The sequence below is a fragment of the Citrus clementina genome, unplaced genomic scaffold, assembly GCF_000493195.1.
Source record: "Citrus clementina cultivar Clemenules unplaced genomic scaffold, Citrus_clementina_v1.0 scaffold_9, whole genome shotgun sequence".
Taxonomy (NCBI): Eukaryota; Viridiplantae; Streptophyta; class Magnoliopsida; order Sapindales; family Rutaceae; genus Citrus; species Citrus x clementina.
In genome coordinates this window covers 8,450,841-8,472,174 of record NW_006261964.1, presented here as the reverse complement: position 1 = coordinate 8,472,174, position 21,334 = coordinate 8,450,841, and the positions used below count along the sequence as shown (strand labels likewise).

Sequence of the window (21,334 nt, the reverse complement as noted above, 5' to 3'; positions counted from 1 at the left end):
TCAAAAGTCTTTACTCAGTTGAATAACTGCGGCCTTATCAACTTAATTTCGAAAGTGAAGTAGGTGAAGTATTTGTTAAACACCCACTTATCAAATAATGATGATGCTCAAGTCTGAACATCCGAACATAAACGTAGCTATATCAAATAATGTCTCATGATTTATTTTTCAGTGATAATTCCACCTCAAAAGTATTTGCGAATTCAATATGAAAAGATTTGTAAAATTGGAAACCACCCAATTGCTTGGTTGTTACGTATAAACCCACTTCGCTTCTCATCGTTAACGAAAGAAATAGTTAATTTTCTTTCAAATATTTGATAATTTCTTCTAACTTTTCACAGTCCAAATGGGTCACAAAATTGATCTTAGATGTTCTTTATTGCAAATATAAATAGACTTGCAATGTTATAAATTTTTTTTTTATAGAAAAAGGCATAATTAAATGTACGAAAATGCAAAATGGGAAAGATCTAGCCTGATGATAGTGAAAGCTCTATTACTTATGGTCTATGATGATTTGATGAACAAGCTTAGCTTTGATTGAGAGCTTAGAGACAAACAAAACAAACAAGCTTGTGAGGGCCCATGTCGTTGACCATCCTGATTTCAAGACGGCGTGTGGGGCCCGAACTCAACCACGCGCTCAGCCGTTGATATATTCTTGATCATATCATTTTTTAGAGGTTAAATTAATTAACGAATCTACCAGACCGTTTGTAAAAGTAGCGGCCGTGGCGCGTCCTCGTGATTATTTGAAAAGGCTCTACGTAACCCATAAGCAAAAATCTTGATTTGTCAATAATTAATTGACACAATAAAATATACCAGTATTGAAAATTTGAAACGCCATTTCAGGCTGGCGTTTTAAGGTGTTTTATCATCGTTTTTTTTTTTTTTTGGTTTTTAACTTTGAATTGAAGTATAAACTTGTGGGCAATGAGTTTGAATATTTGATAATTAATATTGAATTGTTGGGTAATAAAGTTTGGTGAAATTTGGCAAGAATGCCAGAACATAGCACTAGTGATTAACTGCCTGATTATGTTAGCTTGTCTTACCTCTATCTCCAAGTTTTCAGCTAACTATATCATAAAAAAAAAAAATAAATAAACATTAACATGAAATGGAAAAAAAATTTAAAAAATGGGGCACTAACATCTTGGCCTAGCGTTTGGTTGCTGCCTCAACTTAGTGGAGGAGTGGTGCCGTGACTCCTCAAATACTCGTTGGGCAATAGATCGAGTCTCCTCATTTGCGAATTTATAATGAAAATTTCCTTCTACAGGAGTGGATATTTTCAAACTATGTTTGGTAGGTATTCGGTTGTCTCTAGTACATAAAATTTATGAATTCAGACTTGTAGTAACCTCCTAATTACATGGTTATAATTAGTAAATCTATTATTATTATATATTTACTAATAGAATCCTGGATCATAAAAATTAATATATTAACCCATGACACGTCTGGAATGAAGTCGACAATTTTTTTTTTTTATAAAATTTGAAATTGAGAGATAATTACTTTTTTCAAAATTACACGTACCAAAATCATGAAGATACCCTTATTTGCCTATTGATGATTAGTTAAGTTACAAAATCATGCATATGACTAAATTTCATTGCCAACCTTATTTTAAATATCTCATTTTACCAAATTAACTCCTAAATCAAATAAATTTGAACCTTTATTTTCTTCATTAGTCATCTATCTTTTATCATCCATAATCCATTATTATTTGTACCCAAACTTTAACCATCAATGAAAAAAAATCATATAAAAATCATCCGTATTAATTTTGCATTAAAAAATATCGATTAATAAAATCAAAAGTTAATTAACAACGGTGACCATTGCATCTTAAAACACTACCAATTGACTCGAAAAACTCAATTTTAGCAACACACATTTAAAGTCATCTAGGCTTCCCATTTTAAAATATGGGCCCAGTGCGAAGCACGACAGAAGGCCCAAATTTGAAACCCGCTGGGCCTGGCTAAGATGGTTTGAAACGACACCGCATCCACCTCCTGGACGACCGGATAAAGTACAACTGTACAAGATAAAAAGTTAAAAACGAAAATACTGAAGGACATAAATGTCAATTTGATAACCAGAAACCCGATTCTAGGGCTCGAAAGTTCGTTGAATCTCTGGCGGGAAGAATCCGAAAACTTACACAGAAATTAAACGAAATCAGCTGCAGTGAATCCTGAAATCCCCTAAATAATTCACCGAACATGTCATTTCTCGATGAGTTTCAAGCCAGTAAGCTCTCTAATTTTATCTGTTTTATTTAATGATAGAAACCCTAATTTAAGATGCTTCTGTATGACACAATGATTATCCAATTTTAAGATGAAATTGTTTGAAATTTATGCCTTTTTCGTTTTTTTTTTTCTATGTATTCTTCAGCAATCATATAATTTGCACAAAGAAAAAGGGTATCTTTATGATAATTAAAAAGGCTAGTGCATCTTGAAACAGTTTTAATTTGATCAGCTATATTTATTGAAGTATATATTGCTCAGTGTACACTGGTAGAAGTAAAGAACATTAGCCCTAATTATTCACCTTTGAATTAGTTGTTCAAGTTTTTCAGACTTTGTGCTAGCTAGCATAGACATTGAGACCATATGACATATAAACTCTCCGTTTAACTCTTGGCTTAATGCTTGTTTTGTAGATCTGGAATCGCTGCCAAATATTCTTCAAAAAAAGTATGCGTTGCTGAGAGATCTTGACAAAAGTTTACAAGGTTTGCTTTCTGATAACAATCTATTCTAGTGCATTAAGAAGCATGGACGTATTCGATATTGCTGGTTTTGTGATCAATATAATCCGACTTCGGGCTTTCCAACAACCTTTGCAATCTTGTCTCTTTTAATTCCTGCCCTCTGGAAGGGGAAGGAATGGAGCAGAATTAGGGTATTGGAAGTTAGAGGTTTTCTTAGTTTATTATCTTATCATTCTTAGATCTGGTGTCAACTTTGTCATTGCCTTAGGTAGTGATGTAGCTATTATAGGGATCCTATTGTGACCAAGAGCTAGAAGAAATTGACAGTAGCCACTAGTTTAATGTAAGTAAACTAGAAGTGATCTCCATAAAAACATCACCAGATGAATCACTAGTGATTTTATATCCTTCTGTGTAACAGCTGCGGTCTCAATGCCCTTATAAACTTGTGTGATGAGTTTCAAAGATTCTAGGACAGGCAAGCTTAATTAGTAGGATTGGAACAGTCAAAGTTAACACTCACCCTACCCTACCATGCCATTTATAGTCTGCCATCCCTGTATAAAGAAGTATGTTTAAAAGGTTTCAAGTTTTTTTGCTTACGTTTATGGACATATTTTTTCCTCCTTTGGTCCGGGATGCTCAAATGCAGTGTTTTTTGTACATGCACTGGCAGAAATCCAAAGACAAAATGAACAAAGATGTGAACAAGAAATAGAGGATCTTATGCGGGAAATTAGGGCTGGGAATATTACTCCAAATACTTCGCTTATCAGATTCTCAGATGATGCCCTTGATGAGCAAAAGCATAGCATCAGGATTGCAGATGAAAAGGTTGCCTTGGCTGTTCAGGCTTATGATTTGGTATGTCATATGTGGATTGTTTGCATTAACATTTGATTGCTGCACATTACTTATTTCTCAGACTGTTTGGAGATTACTCTCAAAGTAATCTCTTTGCACAGCAGCTGATGAGATTTTTGAATGATCAAAGAACAATTGCATTGCATTCACATTACTGACTGGGTGAATATTACACTCATCAAAAATATTATTCATTTATTTTTCTAATGAGGAAATTCAATAACGGTTTTGTTTAATTATCAAACAATACTATTGTTAATATGCCATGATTATGGGTATGAGACGATATACTACTTTGTCATAGATGTAGCACGTTATTATTAGCCACAAGTTCTGTTTGATATACATTATGTGATTATTCCATGCACATAGAAGCTCAAACATATGAATCAATCTTTGGTTGGTTGTTGCTAATTGCGTATGAACTACATGTTTCAGGTAGATACCCACATACAACAACTAGATCAATATCTGAAGAATTTCGATGAAGAGCTTCGACGTGGTACTTTCCATTTCCACATTTTTTACCTGTTCAGTACATAGGTTTATGCTTTGACCCTTTTTTTTTTTTTTAAGTAAATAGTATCTCTATCTGGATTATGTGTTTGCTAAGTGTTTCGTGTTCACATGGTTCTTGGCAGAAAGAGATAGTGTTGCTACAACTGCATCACCTGCTCCAAGTCTCGATGGTAGCACAAAATCTGGAAGGAGCAGTGAGGGTGGTAGAGGAGGGCGTAAAAAGTATCTTCCTATCCTACATATGCTTATTATAGTTTCCATATGAATTATTTAAAATTACCCGTAGCCTTATGATCTTAATTTTTTCCAGTTGTCTCTAGAGCTCTTCTTTTTCCTCGAATGTTGATGGCATTAACTTTATTTAGTTCTGTCTGAATTTGATGTTCAACCGCTTTGGCGTTGGCTAAGCAGAATGGATCTCCTATTGGAGGTTGGATTCTGTACATAGTTGAGTTTCATTTAGAATGTGAGAATGGAGTGCATGTTCTCTTATGGTAACAACAAGGATTGAATAGAGGTCATTAAGAAAGCTGGACAACCCTACAGAAGAGCATGTGAGAAAGTGGACTTGGAAGAATATTGAATATGATCCACTTCGATAGGACTCATTTTCTTCTGCACATGTTATCGAGAGTTAGAAATTTGAGGATATTTTCTCCCCTAATTGAGATACAATTCGAAATTATTGAGGAGAGAGTGGGTTTCTTCTAACTGTGAAAGTAGAATGGATACGATATAGAGTAAGCCAAGGGACCTAGAAACAGAGCATGTGAGTGGGTTGAGGAGAAAAATTACTCAGTATAATATTACTTTGTTAGGGCTCTGTGTGAATCAACTTCTATCCTTCATGGAGGCTAAGGATAGCTATTAGCAGCTCTTGTGAAGATAATAGTCAATTTTGACAAAACAGAAAAGTTTTACAGCAAGAAAAATAGATGGTATATTCTACTTTCAACAGTTGTTTGCTTATATATGTTATTTTTATTAGCTTGTCACCTATTTTTCAATCATATCTATCTGATACTTGTCTGAAACATAGAGAATGATATGTTTTTACCCATATGAGAGAAGGGAGAAATATCAAGTAGAAACAAATGTTTATTTTCTAGATAACCTATGTTTTATTTCAAATATGAGCCTGTTCATGGAAGAAGAAGAAGAAGAAATGTATTTCCAAGCTGATCTTTAACCCTACATCTGCAGAACACGCCTGGCAACAGCGGCAGCCGCTGCAGCAGCAGCAGTGACGGAAGCAGCGGCAACACCAGTTGCAAATCCTACTGGTATGGAGTTAGATTTACCCGTGGATCCAAATGAACCCACTTACTGTGTCTGCAACCAAGTCAGCTATGGAGAGATGGTTGCATGCGATAACCCCAACGTATGTAATTGAATCCTCAGATAAGTAATCCCTAATATATCTTCTTTTATGTAATATCCATCTGACGAAAGTGTGTTTTTGTCTTGACAGTGCAAGATAGAATGGTTCCACTTTGGCTGTGTTGGTTTGAAAGAACAGCCTAAAGGGAAATGGTATTGTCCAGATTGTGCAGCTTTGAAAAACCGTCGCAAAGGCAGATGATGCCTGACTATGCCATATGCATTTGTACATCCTAGATGTGAAAATAAAACGTGTTACAGGAACCATGTTTGTTTTGTTAACTATCTCATGATGTAGGATGCATCTCTTTTGTTGCTCAGCTATTTAGTGTGTGATTCATGTTACTCTGTTCAGGCTAACTATTTAATGATTTAGGATTCATCTGCTTTTGTTGTTCAGCTACTTAGCGTGTAATTCAATTTGCAGTGTTGAAGCTTCTTCGAGAATGTATCACATCCTAATTTCATTTGTGAATTTTTTTTTGTGAGCTTACACGTAATACATTTCCAGTATTCCCCCCTCCCCCACAAAAAAAAACAAGAAAGAAAGCGGGGGGGAAAAAAAGAACTCCGATGTCGCGGGTGAAATGATGAACCCTATTTATATGAATTTCATTTTTTCCTTTGTTTTTCCCACCTAAAGTGAAAATATGCCAATGCATGAACAATTGAGATTTAGACATGGCTTCATAAAAACAATTGGAACTGCACATTAAAAGATGCTATAGAATTATTCATTATAACCCACCAATAAAATTTGAAATGTATTTGCAAACAAGTCACTTGAAACAAATTGAAATTGGACGTTTGCATATTCCCCTAATTATTTACATTGTGATCTAATCCAAAAAAGGAAAATAGGAACTAATAAGATAATAAATATTAGATTGCATTTTCAAGCACCAAATATGCAAGGAAGATATATTTTATTTTGAAATAAAATACAGTTCAATTAAAAACCAACCAATCATCCAAGTGGAGGATCAATCAGCAATGTCTTATCCTAAATTGCCAAACGACCTAAATGCCTACCTCTCACTATGATTACAAGGATGCCTTATGATTGACACAATTGAGACTCATTAAGCTGGCCACAAAATCCTAACATTCAGATTGTATGTTGATTATGGAACCCAAAAAAAAAAAGGGGACAATCAGTTAAGCATTCTACTGGGATTTCAATAGTCCATGCCCCCCATTCCGCCCATGCCACCCATGCCTCCCGGAGCTTCCTTCTCCTCCTTAGGCAGCTCAACAACAATAGCTTCAGTTGTGGTCATTAAAGATGATACACTGCAAGAAAAGGTAACATAACAAAATTACCACCCACAGACATTTCCATAATGCAACAATTATACTGGATTAATAATAATAATAATAATAATAATAATACTCTAAAAGGAGCTAGCTTCTTGTGCTTACCTTGCAGCATCAACCAAAGCAGTTCTGATTACTTTCAATGGATCGATAATTCCAGACTTGACCATATCAACATACTCACCTGAATAAAAAAGATTTCATTCAGTAAATCAGAGTGTACACTGGGGGAAAGACGTTGAAGAGAGATGAGAAGAAAATTCTCCAGTACTGACCTTTGGCGGCATCATACCCAAGGTCAGTGTTGTCCTGCTCCAATAGCTTACCAACCACAACAGCCCCCTCAACTCCTGCATTAGCAGCAATTGTGTGCACTGGTGTCTGCAAATGAAAATTACATTTTTAATTTATTAGATCACAACACTGCAATAGGAAATAGTAAGCTTCTCGGTAGTGGAAGAGGGGTATGCAACCAGTCAGCTGAGTCACTTAAGATTTTCTTTGTAGGATGAAGTGAGCGAGTTCATATAATTAGCTAAATTAATATGACAATGACCATATACTTTAAAAGCCATTACAAGGCCACATAACATATCTAGAAAAGGCAGATAGGATACAAACCTTTAGAGCATTCTGAATAATCTGAACACCAATCTTCTGGTCAAAGTTAGCAGTGGACAGCTTTTCCAACTCTTTTGCCGCATATAGAAGGGCAACACCACCACCTGCAAGCAAATTAGTGAAGAATGAAAAGATTGTCCACAGATAAGATTTTACCAATATTAATAGTACCTTAGGAAGAAGAGAACACAGAAACTCACCCGGCACAATACCCTCTTCTACAGCTGCCTTCGTCGCATTCAAAGCATCAGTAACTCTATCTTTCTTCTCACCAACTTCAGCTTCACTAGCTCCTCCAATCTGCACAAAGTAAATTTCCGCTATGGTCAACTCTTACTCTAAGCTCAACGATGTTAAAAGGTTTTCAAAAAGGTTTCCAGGAACCTATACAACTATTTAAGAGAATTCAGCAAGACCAGGCAAGCCCAGTCTGTATTTTTGCATTATAAGTTGATGGGATATCAAATGTAGGCAACGGGCTATATAAAACCGCAGCAGACCTTCAACACAGCAACACCACCAGAAAGCTTTGCCAATCTTTCTTGCAACTTCTCCTTGTCATAATCAGAAGTGCTGTTCTCAATCGCAGACCTAATCTGTTATAACAAAAAAAACCACAGCAAATGACTTCAGACTCATTAATCAAGTTTGAATTCCAAAAGATCAGTGTCAGTTATTTTTGTTATTTCCATATCAGCATAAGTTCAAAAATGAATGAGAATATAATTCAACTGGAAACGACACATACCTGTTCACATCTTTCTTCAATGGACTTCTTATCACCAGCACCGTCCAGAATGACAGTGTCATCCTTCGATATTGTAACCTACATGACATAAATTACACGTTAAAGACATGTATTAAAAATGCAACCCAAAAGCATTACACTATTCCAACCTGCAATCTTGAAAAGAAAACAAAAATATATTCAAGTGTGACAACTTGACAAGATGACTCATTAATGGAAATATGATGCACACAATAACAGGAAAAATATTAAAAAGATGGAGTGCACATGACATCTCACCAATGGCGTTTGAACTTACCTTTTTGCAAGTGCCGAGCATATCCAGATTCACTTTCTCAAGGTCCATGCCGAGCTCTTCAGTTATCAGCTACAATACACAAAAACATGTACCCTGGAGGGTCATGCCACATACAATACCATTGACACTAAATTTACATATTTGAGAGAATTAACTTACATCACCACCAGTGAGAACAGCCAGATCCTGCATATTGGCCTTCCTGTTCTCTCCAAACCCAGGGGCCTTGATGGCACATACCTATGCAGTAAAAGATGCAGATAAGATCAGAAACTAACGACTGAAAATTTAATTGAAGAGAAAATTGAGTATCTAAAAGACGAAAGCAATGAAAAAATAGCAATAAATGAACCTTGATTCCAGCGCGAAGCTTATTCAAAATAAGAGTCGCTAGCGCTTCACTTTCAACATCTTCAGCAACAATCAATAAGGGCCTTTGTCTCTGAACAAAGATAAGAAGAAATTGGTCAATTTGAGAACCAGTCACAAAAAAAAAATCACTATTATCATTTGCATATAGCCAGAGATATTGACAGACCGACAAACACATACCTTCAATGCCAGCTCTAATACCCTCACAACAGCAGTTAGATTTGAGATTTTCTTCTCGTGGACAAGAATGAGAGGATCTTCTAATTCCTGAAAAACACCCAGGGAAAATTATGACTAAAAGAAGCAGCTACTCAACAATCAGTCATACAGGAGCAAATGCTTACACATTTTTGATTTTTCTGGTTGGTTATGAAATAAGGAGATATATAACCCCTGTCAAGCTTCATTCCTTCAACAACTTCCAACTCATTATATAATGTCTTCCCATCCTGCAAAAGTTTGTCACAAAGCATAAGACCAAACATCATCGAAATGTCATAGCAATAAAAAGCCCAGTGAGCATGGATAAGAAATTGCCACAGTAGAAAATATTGAAAATTTTCATCTAGTGCTTGCTGAGAAGTTATAATTAGATGAAAATTTTCCTAAATAATGAAAAATAACTTCTCAGCAAGCACTAGGAAGAAATTTTAAGCAGGGAAACAGATTATATATAAAAACTATGGAAACAAATAATATATAAAAACTAACTTACTTGTATGGTGATTACTCCTTCTTTGCCGACCTTCTCCATGGCCTTTGCAATTAACTCGCCAATTTCTCTCTCTCCATTTGCTGATATTGTCCCCACCTGTCAAATTAATAGTAGAATGTCAGATGAATCTCAAAGCATTGATAGCGCAAAAGTAATCAGCTTGCATTAAGATTTGAAAGAACAAGCCTTGCACACCTGTGCTATCTCCTCAGATGTGCTGATCATTCTGGCTCTGCTTTTCAAGTTAGTTACCACGGCATCAACTGCCATAGTGATACCACGTCGAAGATCCATTGCGTTCATACCCGCAGCAACTGACTTGCAGCCTTCTGTAAATATTGCTCGGGTAAGAACTGTTGCACAGGTAGTTCCTGCGTTCACATTAAAAAGTTCAAACTGCTTAACAAAATACAGAATCGCATGGAGATAATGACACTCTAATCAAGTAAGCCACAGGAAAAGCCTTAAAATAAAACTAGTTCTTGTTATTGAAAGCTTACCATCACCAGCAACATCATTGGTGGCATTAGCAACTTGCTTCACAAGGCTAGCACCAATGTTCTTGACTTTATCTTTGAATTCAATGCTCTTTGCAACAGTAACACCATCTTTCGTCACCTTGGGAGCACCCCAGCTTTGTTCAATGACCACATTACGCCCCTTTGGGACAGAAAAACAAAAGATAAACCATCATTAGTCTGCCTACTCGCTCAACTTCCAAAACAGAAGAAGAAACATATACAAACAGATAATGCAAGAAGCAAAGATGTTATTGATTTTTCTTTTTGTCTCTATATGGTTAACCCCAAACAAATACACGTTTACTTTCTTCTTTTGTCCTAGATAAATACATAGTTAGGAACAAAAGAGTTAAGCCCTATAACAGCCTCTTCTAGAAAAAGACTAGTGGTTGCAGATAGAGAACCTTAGGTCCCATGGTGACTTTGACAGCATCGGCGAGTTCTTCAACACCCTTCAGCATCAAAGCTCGAGCTTCAACCCCAAATCTAATGTCTTTGGCAGCATAGTTTCTGGACCAACTCAATCTATTTCCAATCTAATAACATAAAATTTCATATATACATCAATACAAACATCACAGTGCAGAATACTTAAAAATAAATAAACATATTTATACATACACACACACAACCAAAGGCAAACCAATAGTGCAAATTTGGGAATGCCTCTAACTAAAGAGAAAAGCCACTTCAAACAAAAAGAAAACCTTTTGCGGAAAAAAAATTGAAATTTGATAAGTACTTTTCTAACAAGTGCTATTTCAAAAAGCACTTCAGGTACTTAGATTGGAAACCCAAAGGCTTTTTACAAAAGCAGTCCCAAACGAAGCCTGTTTAAACAATTCAAAAAATCAAAAATTTTACCTGCTGGGTACTGTTCCTAGCGATCCTGCGAGCCGAAAAAGAAATAAAAATCAGAACTTTCAAAGCAAATCAAATGTCGTTACGGATTCTAACTAGAACCCACTAAAGAGAATGGGCTGAATGGCATAAATCTTGTAATCACAGTGATGCTGTTGTTGTTGTTGTATGTTACCTTGCTTTGGAAGCGAGGCTTGAAGCGAAACGATACATAGTGGCAGTTTCGTAAAATTGCAGAGAAGAGGAAGCCGAGAGTAACAGTCTAGTGGCAGAGATAGAAGGAGAGGCGACACAGAGCAAGCGAAGAGAGGAACGATGATAGTGCTTTGCTTTTAAAGAGAAGAGAAGACTCTAGAACCCAATATCCAACAGCAGCTTCTAGTTTTAGTTTCTCGCTAGGGTTTAGGGTTTTGTGCTTTTTTAATTTCTATTTTTTTATTTTTTTCAAAATCTCTTATTTATTTTTCAAATCAAACGGACGTGGTTGAAGGGTTTTACGTTTTTGTAATGAGCTTGCCGGATCCAATTAACACCCGGATAAAATCAAGTCGACCCCACCAGCTTCAAATGGGTTCATTTGCAATTTCTTTTGTTTTACAGAATAAAAATAAAAATAAATATCTTCACAAAAAAAAATCTACAAAAATATCCAAGATTTCTAATGGATTTTGAGATCTAAAGAAAAAAATTTATATTAATTCAAAACAAATCAATTTTTTTATATGTTAATTTCTTTTTTTAATCTATCATAGCTATAAATTGATAACATTGTAATTATTTGAAAAGTTGATGAACTTGGCAATATATTTAGTTGGTTTCTAATGGATATAATTATTTTGCACTCTAAAAATTATCTTGTACGCTCACCTCTTAAATTTAAAAAAATTGTTTTAATGTTATATACTCATTAAAATATTAAAAAAGAAAATTTTTAAGAAATTTAGACATATACTTGCAACACAAATCAAGCCAAAATTTACACATACTTTGCTCAGGTACTAAGTTTTTAAAGATGCCTTTTAAGTCCTATCAAATTCTAAGTTCGTCATTTTAATTTTTCTATTCTGTGTAATAGATTCATCTATTTTAATAAAAAATTTCCAAAAAAAAAAGGAAAAAGAAAAGGATAGAGGCATGGAAAAGCATTTTGTTGTGGGGGTTAATATTATAGCAATGCATATGTCTACTAGTTGAAGAATAATCAAATATTGCACAGCGATTTAAATGTTTATGCATTAATTTTTCTTCCCAATTGCGAATGAATTGATTTTAAAAAATGAATGGATTAATTAGTGTATTAATAATTGGATGAGTATTTAGAGTGCTTAATTATATTACATAGACCGATAATAAATATTTCTTAATAATACACATCAAAAGTATTTTTATAATAAATAAATTTATTGAAATAAGAGTGTTCAAAAGAATTTTTATTGTGCAAATAATTCCACTCTTATTTTTCGAATTGAATTGAACAAGATATAATTACTTTTTAGCTAAGAATAAAATTAAAATAGAACAATTAGACATAACATACAATCGTTTTTATTATATAACTCAACTTAGTAAATCCATTTTTTTCTCGGAAAGTTTAAGTTGAGCTTGACTTCTTGTCACGAGGTGTGAGGAGATTGTTTATGAACATAATTGAATTTTCTTACTTTGTTGTTAACTAAAATTAATTTTTTTTAAAATAAAGCTATTAGTTTAATTCTGAAGTCACACAATCTATCATCCATGAGCTAACTTGACATGCACCGATGCACGTAATAGATAAACCAAATGCAACCCCTCCTCTGCCTTAGCCCTCGTTTTGGGATTAAAAAGTTAAATTAAAACTTTCAAATGGTTTACTTAATTTTGGTAGCAACTTTTCTTTTTTAATTCTTTTTTGAAAAGAAATACCAATTCATTAACATAAATAAGGTTATAAAGAATTAGACACTTTCATAGATAGCTCTTCTCTTTGAACACTAAAAACAAACAACTAATTGGACATGGCCAAACTAGAGGTGGCAAAAATACCCGCCCGGTCCGGACCTGGACCGTACCCGGGCGTTGCGGGCCGGGTAATACCCGGCCCGGGTATGAAGCCGGGTCAGTCTTGGGCATCACATGATAAACCCGGAACCCGGATTTTATTAAAAAAAATTATAAAATATATATTATTTTAAATATTTTATATTTATTTGACTTATTTATTATACATATATAAAGTTTTAAACACTTAAAGTTTATATTTTCATGTCAAATTTTATTGAAATAAATTTAAAACTTATAAAATTACCAAAAAATAAAAAATATATACACATAAAATATTAAAAAATATAAAATCCGGGTACCCGGATTAAAACCCGGCCCGAACCCGGACCCGGACCGGTTGCATCCGGGCAGGGTCCGGTCATGGCAATACCCGGACCCGGCCCGGGGTTTTGCCATCTCTAGGCCAAACTGCTGCCCGTTAACCATCGAGGCATCCACACATAATAAGGCATTATGCTGAACGCCATCATCAAACAATGGTGACGCTAGGGTTATTTTTGGTGCTAAGGTGATTGACATGCGTCGAATATGTGTACTCTAGATAAAATAGAGTATGATAATTTTTTATGCAAAAAATTATGACTGTTGGAGGATAATACTTTATTCATGATGGAGTAATTCTCATGTGAGTGTAATTTTGGTAGAGTAAAGAAGGTGAAAAATACATGGTCGTGTGGATATATAGTAAATCATGTTGTCACCTAATTGAAAAACTCATCAATGTAGAAATTGTTAAAAAATATGTCTTATTTTTTAATAAAGATTTCTTAGGATATTTTCTTCTATAATAGAATTTATATTTAAAAAATAAGTAGTTTCTCGTTTGGACTTGACTTATTCAAGAATGAGTATAACTAATATTAAAACAAAATGAATACTCCTCTTATAAGAAATAATCACAATCACTATACATAAGGATATTGAGTTCACTTGTTTGCATAACACAACAATCAATTTTTTATAAGTAGACAGTTTTTACTGTGAGAGAAACGGTAGATCTATTCAGGAATTAGATGCGTTGTTGTAGTTTTGAGTGTAAGGAAAAATGCTAGAGTGCTTATAATAATTTTTCACATAATAAATTTTTCTCTCATCATCTTTTGGTGACCCTAGCTTTTTCCGATATAGGAGTTTTTTTGTGTAAATTCGTGTATTGTGTAATTGATTTTATTATCCCTCCATTTTCTATTTATTATTTGTTTGATATTTTTACTTGAAAGGACTTAGGTGAGCTAAAAATTTTATAATAGCTAGAAAATAGAATTCAAAAGAGATTAAATTTTTGGGAAATTATCAATCGTATACCATTGGTTTACTCCGTTATCAAATTTACTACAACACTTTCAGGGTATATCAGTCGTCCACCATAAGTTGTCAAAATGTATATGTTGTCTACAAAATTGTTAGTTACCGTTTAAATATGATAACGTTAAAAGGGTAATATGGTCTTTTTATATAATACAAGTGATAATTTAAGGATATATAAGTAATAATAAAATATTTTAATGGTATATAAATGATAGTTTTCAAGGGTAAAATCATCAATTCGCTATAGTTCTGTTAACTTTAAAACGATAGTTAACAGTTTAGTGGTTGACGGAAAACTTTTGTCAATTTAGGGTGGACGACTGATACACCCTTAAAGTGTTGTATTATTTTTTATTAAATCACAAATTTAGAATATATGAATGATAATTTCACTAAATTGTTTTACCACTATAAATGTAAATACGAAATAAACACATACAAATATCAATTTTTTTAGGTCAATACCAATTACCAGATACAAGTTTTGCGGGGATAATAATGCTAGAATTCAAAAATTGAGGAAAAAAATGTTGATGTTTAAACACAAGATTACCTTTACAACCAATACACTTAAGCCCCAATAATGTGATTGTCATCGATCTGGATGAACCGGGTTGAACTGATTTAGGTACAAACCTGGGTTGGTTCGGTTATCCCTTTGCTTTGTTTGTTTTAAATGAGCGAACAAAAACGCGAAGGACGGGTGGGCAGAACCGAACCAAACCCTAAAAACCGATTTGATTCGCCTTTTGTTTCGGATCGGTATATTCTAATTAAAAATACCAAACAGTTTAATTTAATCCGAAAGTAAAACTCGGTTCGATGTTTGGTTTAAAATTCAGACCGGAGCCGACCGATTTCCAACGGTATATTTATAATTTTGAAATACTATATAGACATACAGTTATGTCACATCTTTGAACCCTAATTTATAGTTTCTACGCAGCAATCTATCGAATTGCTGCCGCTGTCGATAACAAAACCTTTGCCGCTGCCGTGCCGCCTTTCTTCGCTGCCGCTGCCGTGCCGCCTTTCTTCGCTGCCGCTGCCGATTCCTTGTGGCCTTGCTGTTGCCTGTAAATAACTGTTATTGCTTTTTCTGGCTTCACGATCTAGCGGCCATCGCTGTTTCCTTCAAGTCTACTGCTGCTGCCGCTTCCTTCTGGCCCTGTTGTGATCACTGCCGCTGCCGCCGCCTTCAAGGTTGTTGACTCTGTTGTGGGCACTGGTCGCCGAACTCTCTGAGTCCCTCACTGCGTATTGCAGCTTGCAGGTACTTTGATTTCATTTCATTTCGTAATTTTAACTGGAGTGCATTATATTAATAGATTAAAATCACCCTGCAACGCCGCAACATTATTTTTCTTTCTGTTTTTGTTTTTATACACTCTCATTTTTGCCGATAACTGTTTTTGCAACGTAATTATGCATGTAAATATATGCTGTCAATTTTTTATGTTTAGTTTTTCTACATAGATAATTGAGTGTGTAATTGTGTTCTGTGCATTCAATAAAAATAGTGAAAAAAATATGTATTTGTTGTTGCAGAGAGGAGATTTCCCAGCTTTTAATTGCAGAACCCTTACTTCCATATGTTACTGTACCGTTAAGCAGAACCGTTGCTGAACCGATCCAAAACCATCAGTTCCAGTTTGGTTTATTGTTTTATTTCAGTGATATTGAACCGAACCGAAAACTTTGGTTTTCTCCAATACCGAACTGTACCAAAGTGCACCCCTAGCGAAGGTCCAAAACTCACTGAAAATGCTACCAAAACACAATATTTTGAAGCTGTTGTCACAATCCCATTTACAAAAGCATGCCAAAATCTATTATTTATGTTACTTATCATGCAATCCTCTTTGTACCACTGCCGAGTCACCCAGCAGCACTGAGTCACCTTCGCTACCGAGTTGGATAAAATTCTTTGACAGCCAAAGCCCAGATGAGGATTTTGTCATCCCTTCACTTGCCGGTTGGGTTGAGAGTCACAGACTGAATGAAAAAAGCAGAATTTCCAGCCGTGTACTGAGTGAAAACCATGAAACTGATGTTGATAAAATTAGCAAAATACTCAGTAAGCAGTACCAATCACCTGATAAAGTTGTTGAAGCTTTAAAGGGGTGTGGCGTGAGTGTATCAAACAGCTTGGTTGAGCAAACATTGAGGAGATTTAGCAATGACTTGACTCCAGCTTTTGGGTTCTTCACTTGGGCCAAAACACAAACAGGTTATATGCACACGCCAGAAATGTATAACACAATGGTTGATGTATTAGGAAAATCAAAGAAGTTTTGTCTTATGTGGGAATTAGTTAAAGAAATGGATGAGTTAAATAATGGGTATGTTTCATTGGCTACAATGAGTACCATTATGAGGAGGCTGGTAAGAGGTGGTAGGTATGATGATGCAGTTGAGGCTTTTAGAGGAATGAAAAAATATGGTGTCGAAAAGGATACAAGGGCCCTGAGTGTATTAATGGATACATTGGTAAAAGGGAACAGTGTTGAACATGCTTATAAAGTGTTTCTTGAGTTCAAGGATTGCATACCTTTGAGTTCTCAAATTTTTAATATTTTGATTCATGGATGGTGCAAAACTAGGAAGGTAGATGATGCTCAGAAAGCTATGAAAGAGATGTTTCAACAAGGATTTAGCCCGGATGTAGTTTCTTATACTTGTTTCATTGAGCATTACTGTCGCGAAAAGGATTTTCGCAAAGTTGATGATACTTTGAAAGAGATGCAAGAAAAAGGGTGCAAGCCAAGTGTTATTACCTATACCATTGTTATGCATGCATTAGGGAAAGCAAAGCAGATAAATGAAGCATTGAAGGTTTATGAGAAAATGAAAAGTGATGATTGCTTACCCGATACTTCGTTTTATAGTTCATTGATCTTCATTTTGAGTAAAGCAGGAAGGGTTAAGGATGCTAATGAGATATTTGAGGATATGAAAAAGCAGGGAGTAGTGCCGAATGTTTTGACTTATAATACCATGATTTCTTCTGCTTGTGCACGTTCAGAGGAGGAGAATGCATTAAAATTGCTTCAAAAGATGGAGGAGGATTTGTGCAAGCCCGATTGTGAGACTTATGCACCGTTATTGAAGATGTGCTGTCGTAAGAAGAGGATGAAGGTGCTTAACTTCTTGTTAACTCACATGTTTAAGAATGATGTGAGTATGGATGCTGGTACTTATGCGAGTTTGGTGCGTGGGCTAATTGAGAGCGGGAAACTTGAACTGGCTTGCTCATTTTTTGAAGAAATGGTATCAAAGGGAATAGTTCCTCATCATAACACATACAAGATGTTGGAGGAGAAACTTGAGAAGAAAAGGTTGGGGAATGCAAAGGAACGAATTGACAAGTTGTTGGCACATGCAAAAGAGCAAAAGACATTTTAACGTTTATTTTTAGAATTCTTGTTGAGGTATTACAGTTCAATTTGATTCTGATTGCTATTCGTTTCTTTAAGTTCTTCAGAGTTATTGGATACAATGTCATTTCTCGATGAATTTCAAGCCAGTAAGCTCTCTAATTTTATCTGTTTTATTTAATGATAGAAACTCTAATCTAAGCTGCTTCTGTTTGACACAATGATTATTCAATTTTAAGATGTAATTCTTTTAAATTTATGCCTTTTTTGTATTGTTTTATATGTAGTTTCAGTAATCATATAATTTGCACAAACAAAAAAGGTATCTTTATGATAATTAACAAGGCTAGTGCATCTTAAAAAGATTTTAATTTGATCAGCCATTTGTATTGGAGTATACATTGCTCAGTGTACACTAGTAGAAGTAAAGAACATTAGCCCTAATGATTCACCTTTGAATCAGTTGTTCAAGGTTTTGAGACTTTTTGCTAGCTGGCAAAGACATTGAGACCTCATTAGGTATAAATTTTCCGTTTAACTCTTGGCTTTAATGCTCTTTTTTATTTTTGGGCAGCAGGTCTGGAATTGCTGCCAATATTCTTCAGAAAAAGTATGCATTGCTGAGAGATATTGATAAAAGTTTGCAAGGTTTGCTATCTGATAACAATGTATTTTAGTGCATTAAGAAGCGTGAATGTATTTGTTATTGTTGTTCTTGTGATCGATATGATTGGACTACAGCCTTTCCAACAAGCTTTACAATCTTGTCTTTTTTAATTCCTACCCTTGGAAGTATAAGGAATGCAGCAAAATTAGGGTATTGGAAGTTAGAGGTCTTTTTAGTTTATTATCTTATTATTCTTAGATCTGGCGTCAACTTTCTCATTATTTTAGTTAGTGCTATTATAGGGACCCTATTATGGATGAGAGCTAGAAGAAATTGACAGTGGCTAAGTACACTAAAGATAATCTCCATAAAAATATCACCAGATGAATCACCAGCGATTTCATATCCTTCTGTATAACATGCTTTGGTCTCAATGCCCTTATAAGCTTGTGATGAGTTGCACAGATTCTAGGTCAGGCATGCTTGATTAGTAAGATTGGAATAGTCAAAGTAGCAACACCCACCTTGCCCTACCATGCCATCTAGAGTCTGCCATTCTTGTAGAAAGAAGTATATCTGCTTTCCAGTGTTTATGCTTATGTTTATATACGTAATTTTTTCTCCTTTGGTCTGGGATTCTCAAATGTGGCGATGTTTTGTATTTACACTGGCAGAAATCCAAAGAGAAAATGAACAAAGATGTGAACAAGAAATAGAGGATCTTATGTGGGAAATTAGGGCTAGGAATATTACACCAAATACTTCACTTATGGCCTATGATTTGGTATGTCAGATGTGGATTCTTTGCATTGACATTTGATTGGTGCACATTACTTATTACTCTTGACTATTTGGAGATTACTCTCTGAGTAGTCTCTTTGCACAGCAGCTGATAAGATTTTTGAATAATCAAAGAATAATTGCATTTTATTCACATCACTCACTGGGTGAATATTACACTTATCAAAATCATTGTTCATCTATTTTTCTGATGAGGTTGTGGAAATGCATGGAAATTCAAGAGCAGTTTTGTTTAATTGCCAAACAATACTATTTGTTAATATGCCACGATTTTAGGTATGAGACAATGTACTACTTCATCATAGATGTAGCATGTTATTATCAGCCATGGGTTCTGTCTGATGTATGTTATGTGATTACTCCATACACATACAAGCTCAAACATATGAATTTGGTGGTCTTTATCTGGCTATCTTTGGTTGGTCGGTGCTAATTGTGTATACCCTTCACGTTTCAGGTAGACACACAAATACAACAACTAGATCAATACCTGAAGAATTTTGATGAAGAGCTTTGATGTGGTACTTTCCATTTCCACATTCTTTACCCGGTGCCTAGGCTTTTGCTGTGCCTTTTTTTTTTAAAAAAAAGAAATGGTATCTCTATTTGGATCATGTGTTTGCTAAGTGTTTCATGTTCACATGGTTTTTGGCAGGAAGAGATGGTGTTGCTACAACTGCGTCACCTGCTTCAAGTCTTGATGGTAGCACAAAATCTGGAAGGAGTGGTGAGGGTGGTAGAGGAGGGCGAAAAAAGTATCTTCCTATCCTAAATATGCTTATTATATTTTCCATGTGAAGCATTTAAAATTACCCGTAGCCTAATGATTGTAATTTTTTCCTGTCATCTGTAGGAAGCTCTTCATTTTCGTCAAATGTTGATTGCATTAACTTTATTTTGTTCTGTCTGAACTTGATGTTCAACATCTTTGATGTTGGCTTCGTATCTAAGAGATGCTGATGAGAATGGATCTCCTATTGGAGATTTCTGTACGTGACTGAGTTTTGTTTAGAGTTTGAGCATAGAGCGGATGTCCTCTGATGGTAACAACACAGATAGATTGAGGGCATTAAGAAAGCAGAAGAACCCTACGGAAGAGCATTTGAGAAGGTGGACTTGTAAGAATATGAATATGATCCTCTTGGATAGGACTCAGTTTCTTCTGCAGATGTTGTCAAGAGTTGAGATTTGAAGATACCTTCTCCCCTAGTAGAAGATCCGGTTCGAAATTATTGAGGACACAGTGGGTTTCTTCCAACTGTAAGAATAAAAATAGAATGTACAATATAGAGCAAGCAAAAGGTACATAGAGCATGTGAGAGGGTTGAGGGGAAAAACTACTCAGTATAATATTTACTTTGTTAGTACTCTGTGTCAATCAATTTCTATCCTTCATGGAAGTTAAGGATAGCTAGCTATTAGCAGCTCTTGTGAAGGCAATATCAATTTTGACGAAACAGAACAGTTTGACAGCAAGATAAAAAATAGATAGTGTATTTGAATTTCAATGGTTGTTTATTTATATATGTTATTTTTATTAGCTTGTTACTCATTTTTCAAGCATATCCATCTGATATTTGTCTGAAACAAAGAGAATGATATGTTTGTATGTAAAAGAGGGGAGAGAGAAAAATGAATAGAAACAAATGTTTCTTTTCTAGATAACCTATATTTTTATTTCAAATACGAGCATTTTCGAGAAGAAGAAGAAGACATGTATTTCCAAGCTGATCTTTGACATGTCTTTAAGAAGAAGACATTTTCGTGGGATATCCCCAACCTATGTAATTGAATCCTCACATGTTACTTATCTCAAAAATAATTTCTTTCATGTGGTATCCCTCTGACGGGCGTCTGTTTTTTTGACTGTGCAAGATTGAATGGTTGCACTTTGGCTGTATTGGTTTGAAAGAACAATCTAAGGTTGTTCTTGTTATGCAGGATTAGATTGAACTAATTATTAGGATTCAATAGAATTAAATTTAATTAAATTAGTTGGATTATATAATTGTGTCTTATGTTTAGTAAAATATTGGATTGGGTTATATCAAATTATATTTGAATAAAATTACATAGCGTTTAAGTTGACATTTAAATGTAAATATGAATTATTTATGAATATTTAATAATAAAACAACTATTAATATTAATTTAAAAGATAATAATTAAAATTAAATGTATAAAAATTAGTTATTATGTAATCATAATTATAATAAACAAATATAAATTAGATTAAATTAAA

General features: G+C 34.7%; 3 protein-coding genes across 11 annotated transcripts; 2 read left to right on the top strand and 1 right to left on the bottom strand.

The window, feature by feature from the left end:
- The first annotated feature begins 2,096 nt into the window (after nt 1-2,096).
- LOC18032858 (PHD finger protein ING1) lies at nt 2,097-5,900 on the top strand. Its single transcript, XM_006420449.2, has 7 exons — nt 2,097-2,271; nt 2,690-2,761; nt 3,417-3,604; nt 4,043-4,106; nt 4,246-4,345; nt 5,327-5,504; nt 5,595-5,900. Exons 1-7 carry the CDS (start codon nt 2,244-2,246, stop codon nt 5,703-5,705), a joined length of 741 nt encoding a protein of 246 aa, XP_006420512.1. The 5' UTR covers nt 2,097-2,243; the 3' UTR covers nt 5,706-5,900.
- A 512-nt stretch (nt 5,901-6,412) lies between these two features.
- LOC112097176 (chaperonin CPN60-2, mitochondrial) lies at nt 6,413-11,379 on the bottom strand. The gene is made up of 18 exons (XM_024181479.1): nt 11,132-11,379; nt 10,960-10,984; nt 10,500-10,631; nt 10,075-10,234; nt 9,770-9,945; nt 9,575-9,670; nt 9,204-9,308; nt 9,040-9,126; nt 8,840-8,929; nt 8,647-8,727; nt 8,488-8,556; nt 8,190-8,267; nt 7,942-8,037; nt 7,642-7,741; nt 7,442-7,545; nt 7,096-7,201; nt 6,926-7,004; nt 6,413-6,796 (listed from the first exon to the last, which is right to left on the bottom strand). Exons 1-18 carry the CDS (start codon nt 11,167-11,169, stop codon nt 6,682-6,684), a joined length of 1,737 nt encoding a protein of 578 aa, XP_024037247.1. The 5' UTR covers nt 11,170-11,379; the 3' UTR covers nt 6,413-6,681.
- Nucleotides 11,380-15,225: 3,846 nt separating this feature from the next.
- On the top strand, nt 15,226-20,632 carry LOC18033257 (pentatricopeptide repeat-containing protein At3g22670, mitochondrial). Of its 9 annotated transcripts, none has more exons than XM_024181458.1 (7): nt 15,226-15,580; nt 15,856-17,738; nt 18,262-18,332; nt 18,966-19,075; nt 19,550-19,613; nt 19,748-19,847; nt 19,946-20,632. In XM_024181458.1, exon 2 carries the CDS (start codon nt 16,072-16,074, stop codon nt 17,710-17,712), a length of 1,641 nt encoding a protein of 546 aa, XP_024037226.1. In that variant the 5' UTR covers nt 15,226-15,580; nt 15,856-16,071; the 3' UTR covers nt 17,713-17,738; nt 18,262-18,332; nt 18,966-19,075; nt 19,550-19,613; nt 19,748-19,847; nt 19,946-20,632. The 9 variants fall into 9 exon arrangements, with proteins under 9 accessions (XP_024037226.1, XP_024037220.1, XP_024037218.1 ...); XM_024181452.1 differs by having other exon boundaries at nt 15,856-17,833; XM_024181450.1 differs by having other exon boundaries at nt 15,856-17,833; nt 18,259-18,332.
- The last annotated feature ends 702 nt before the right edge of the window (nt 20,633-21,334 follow it).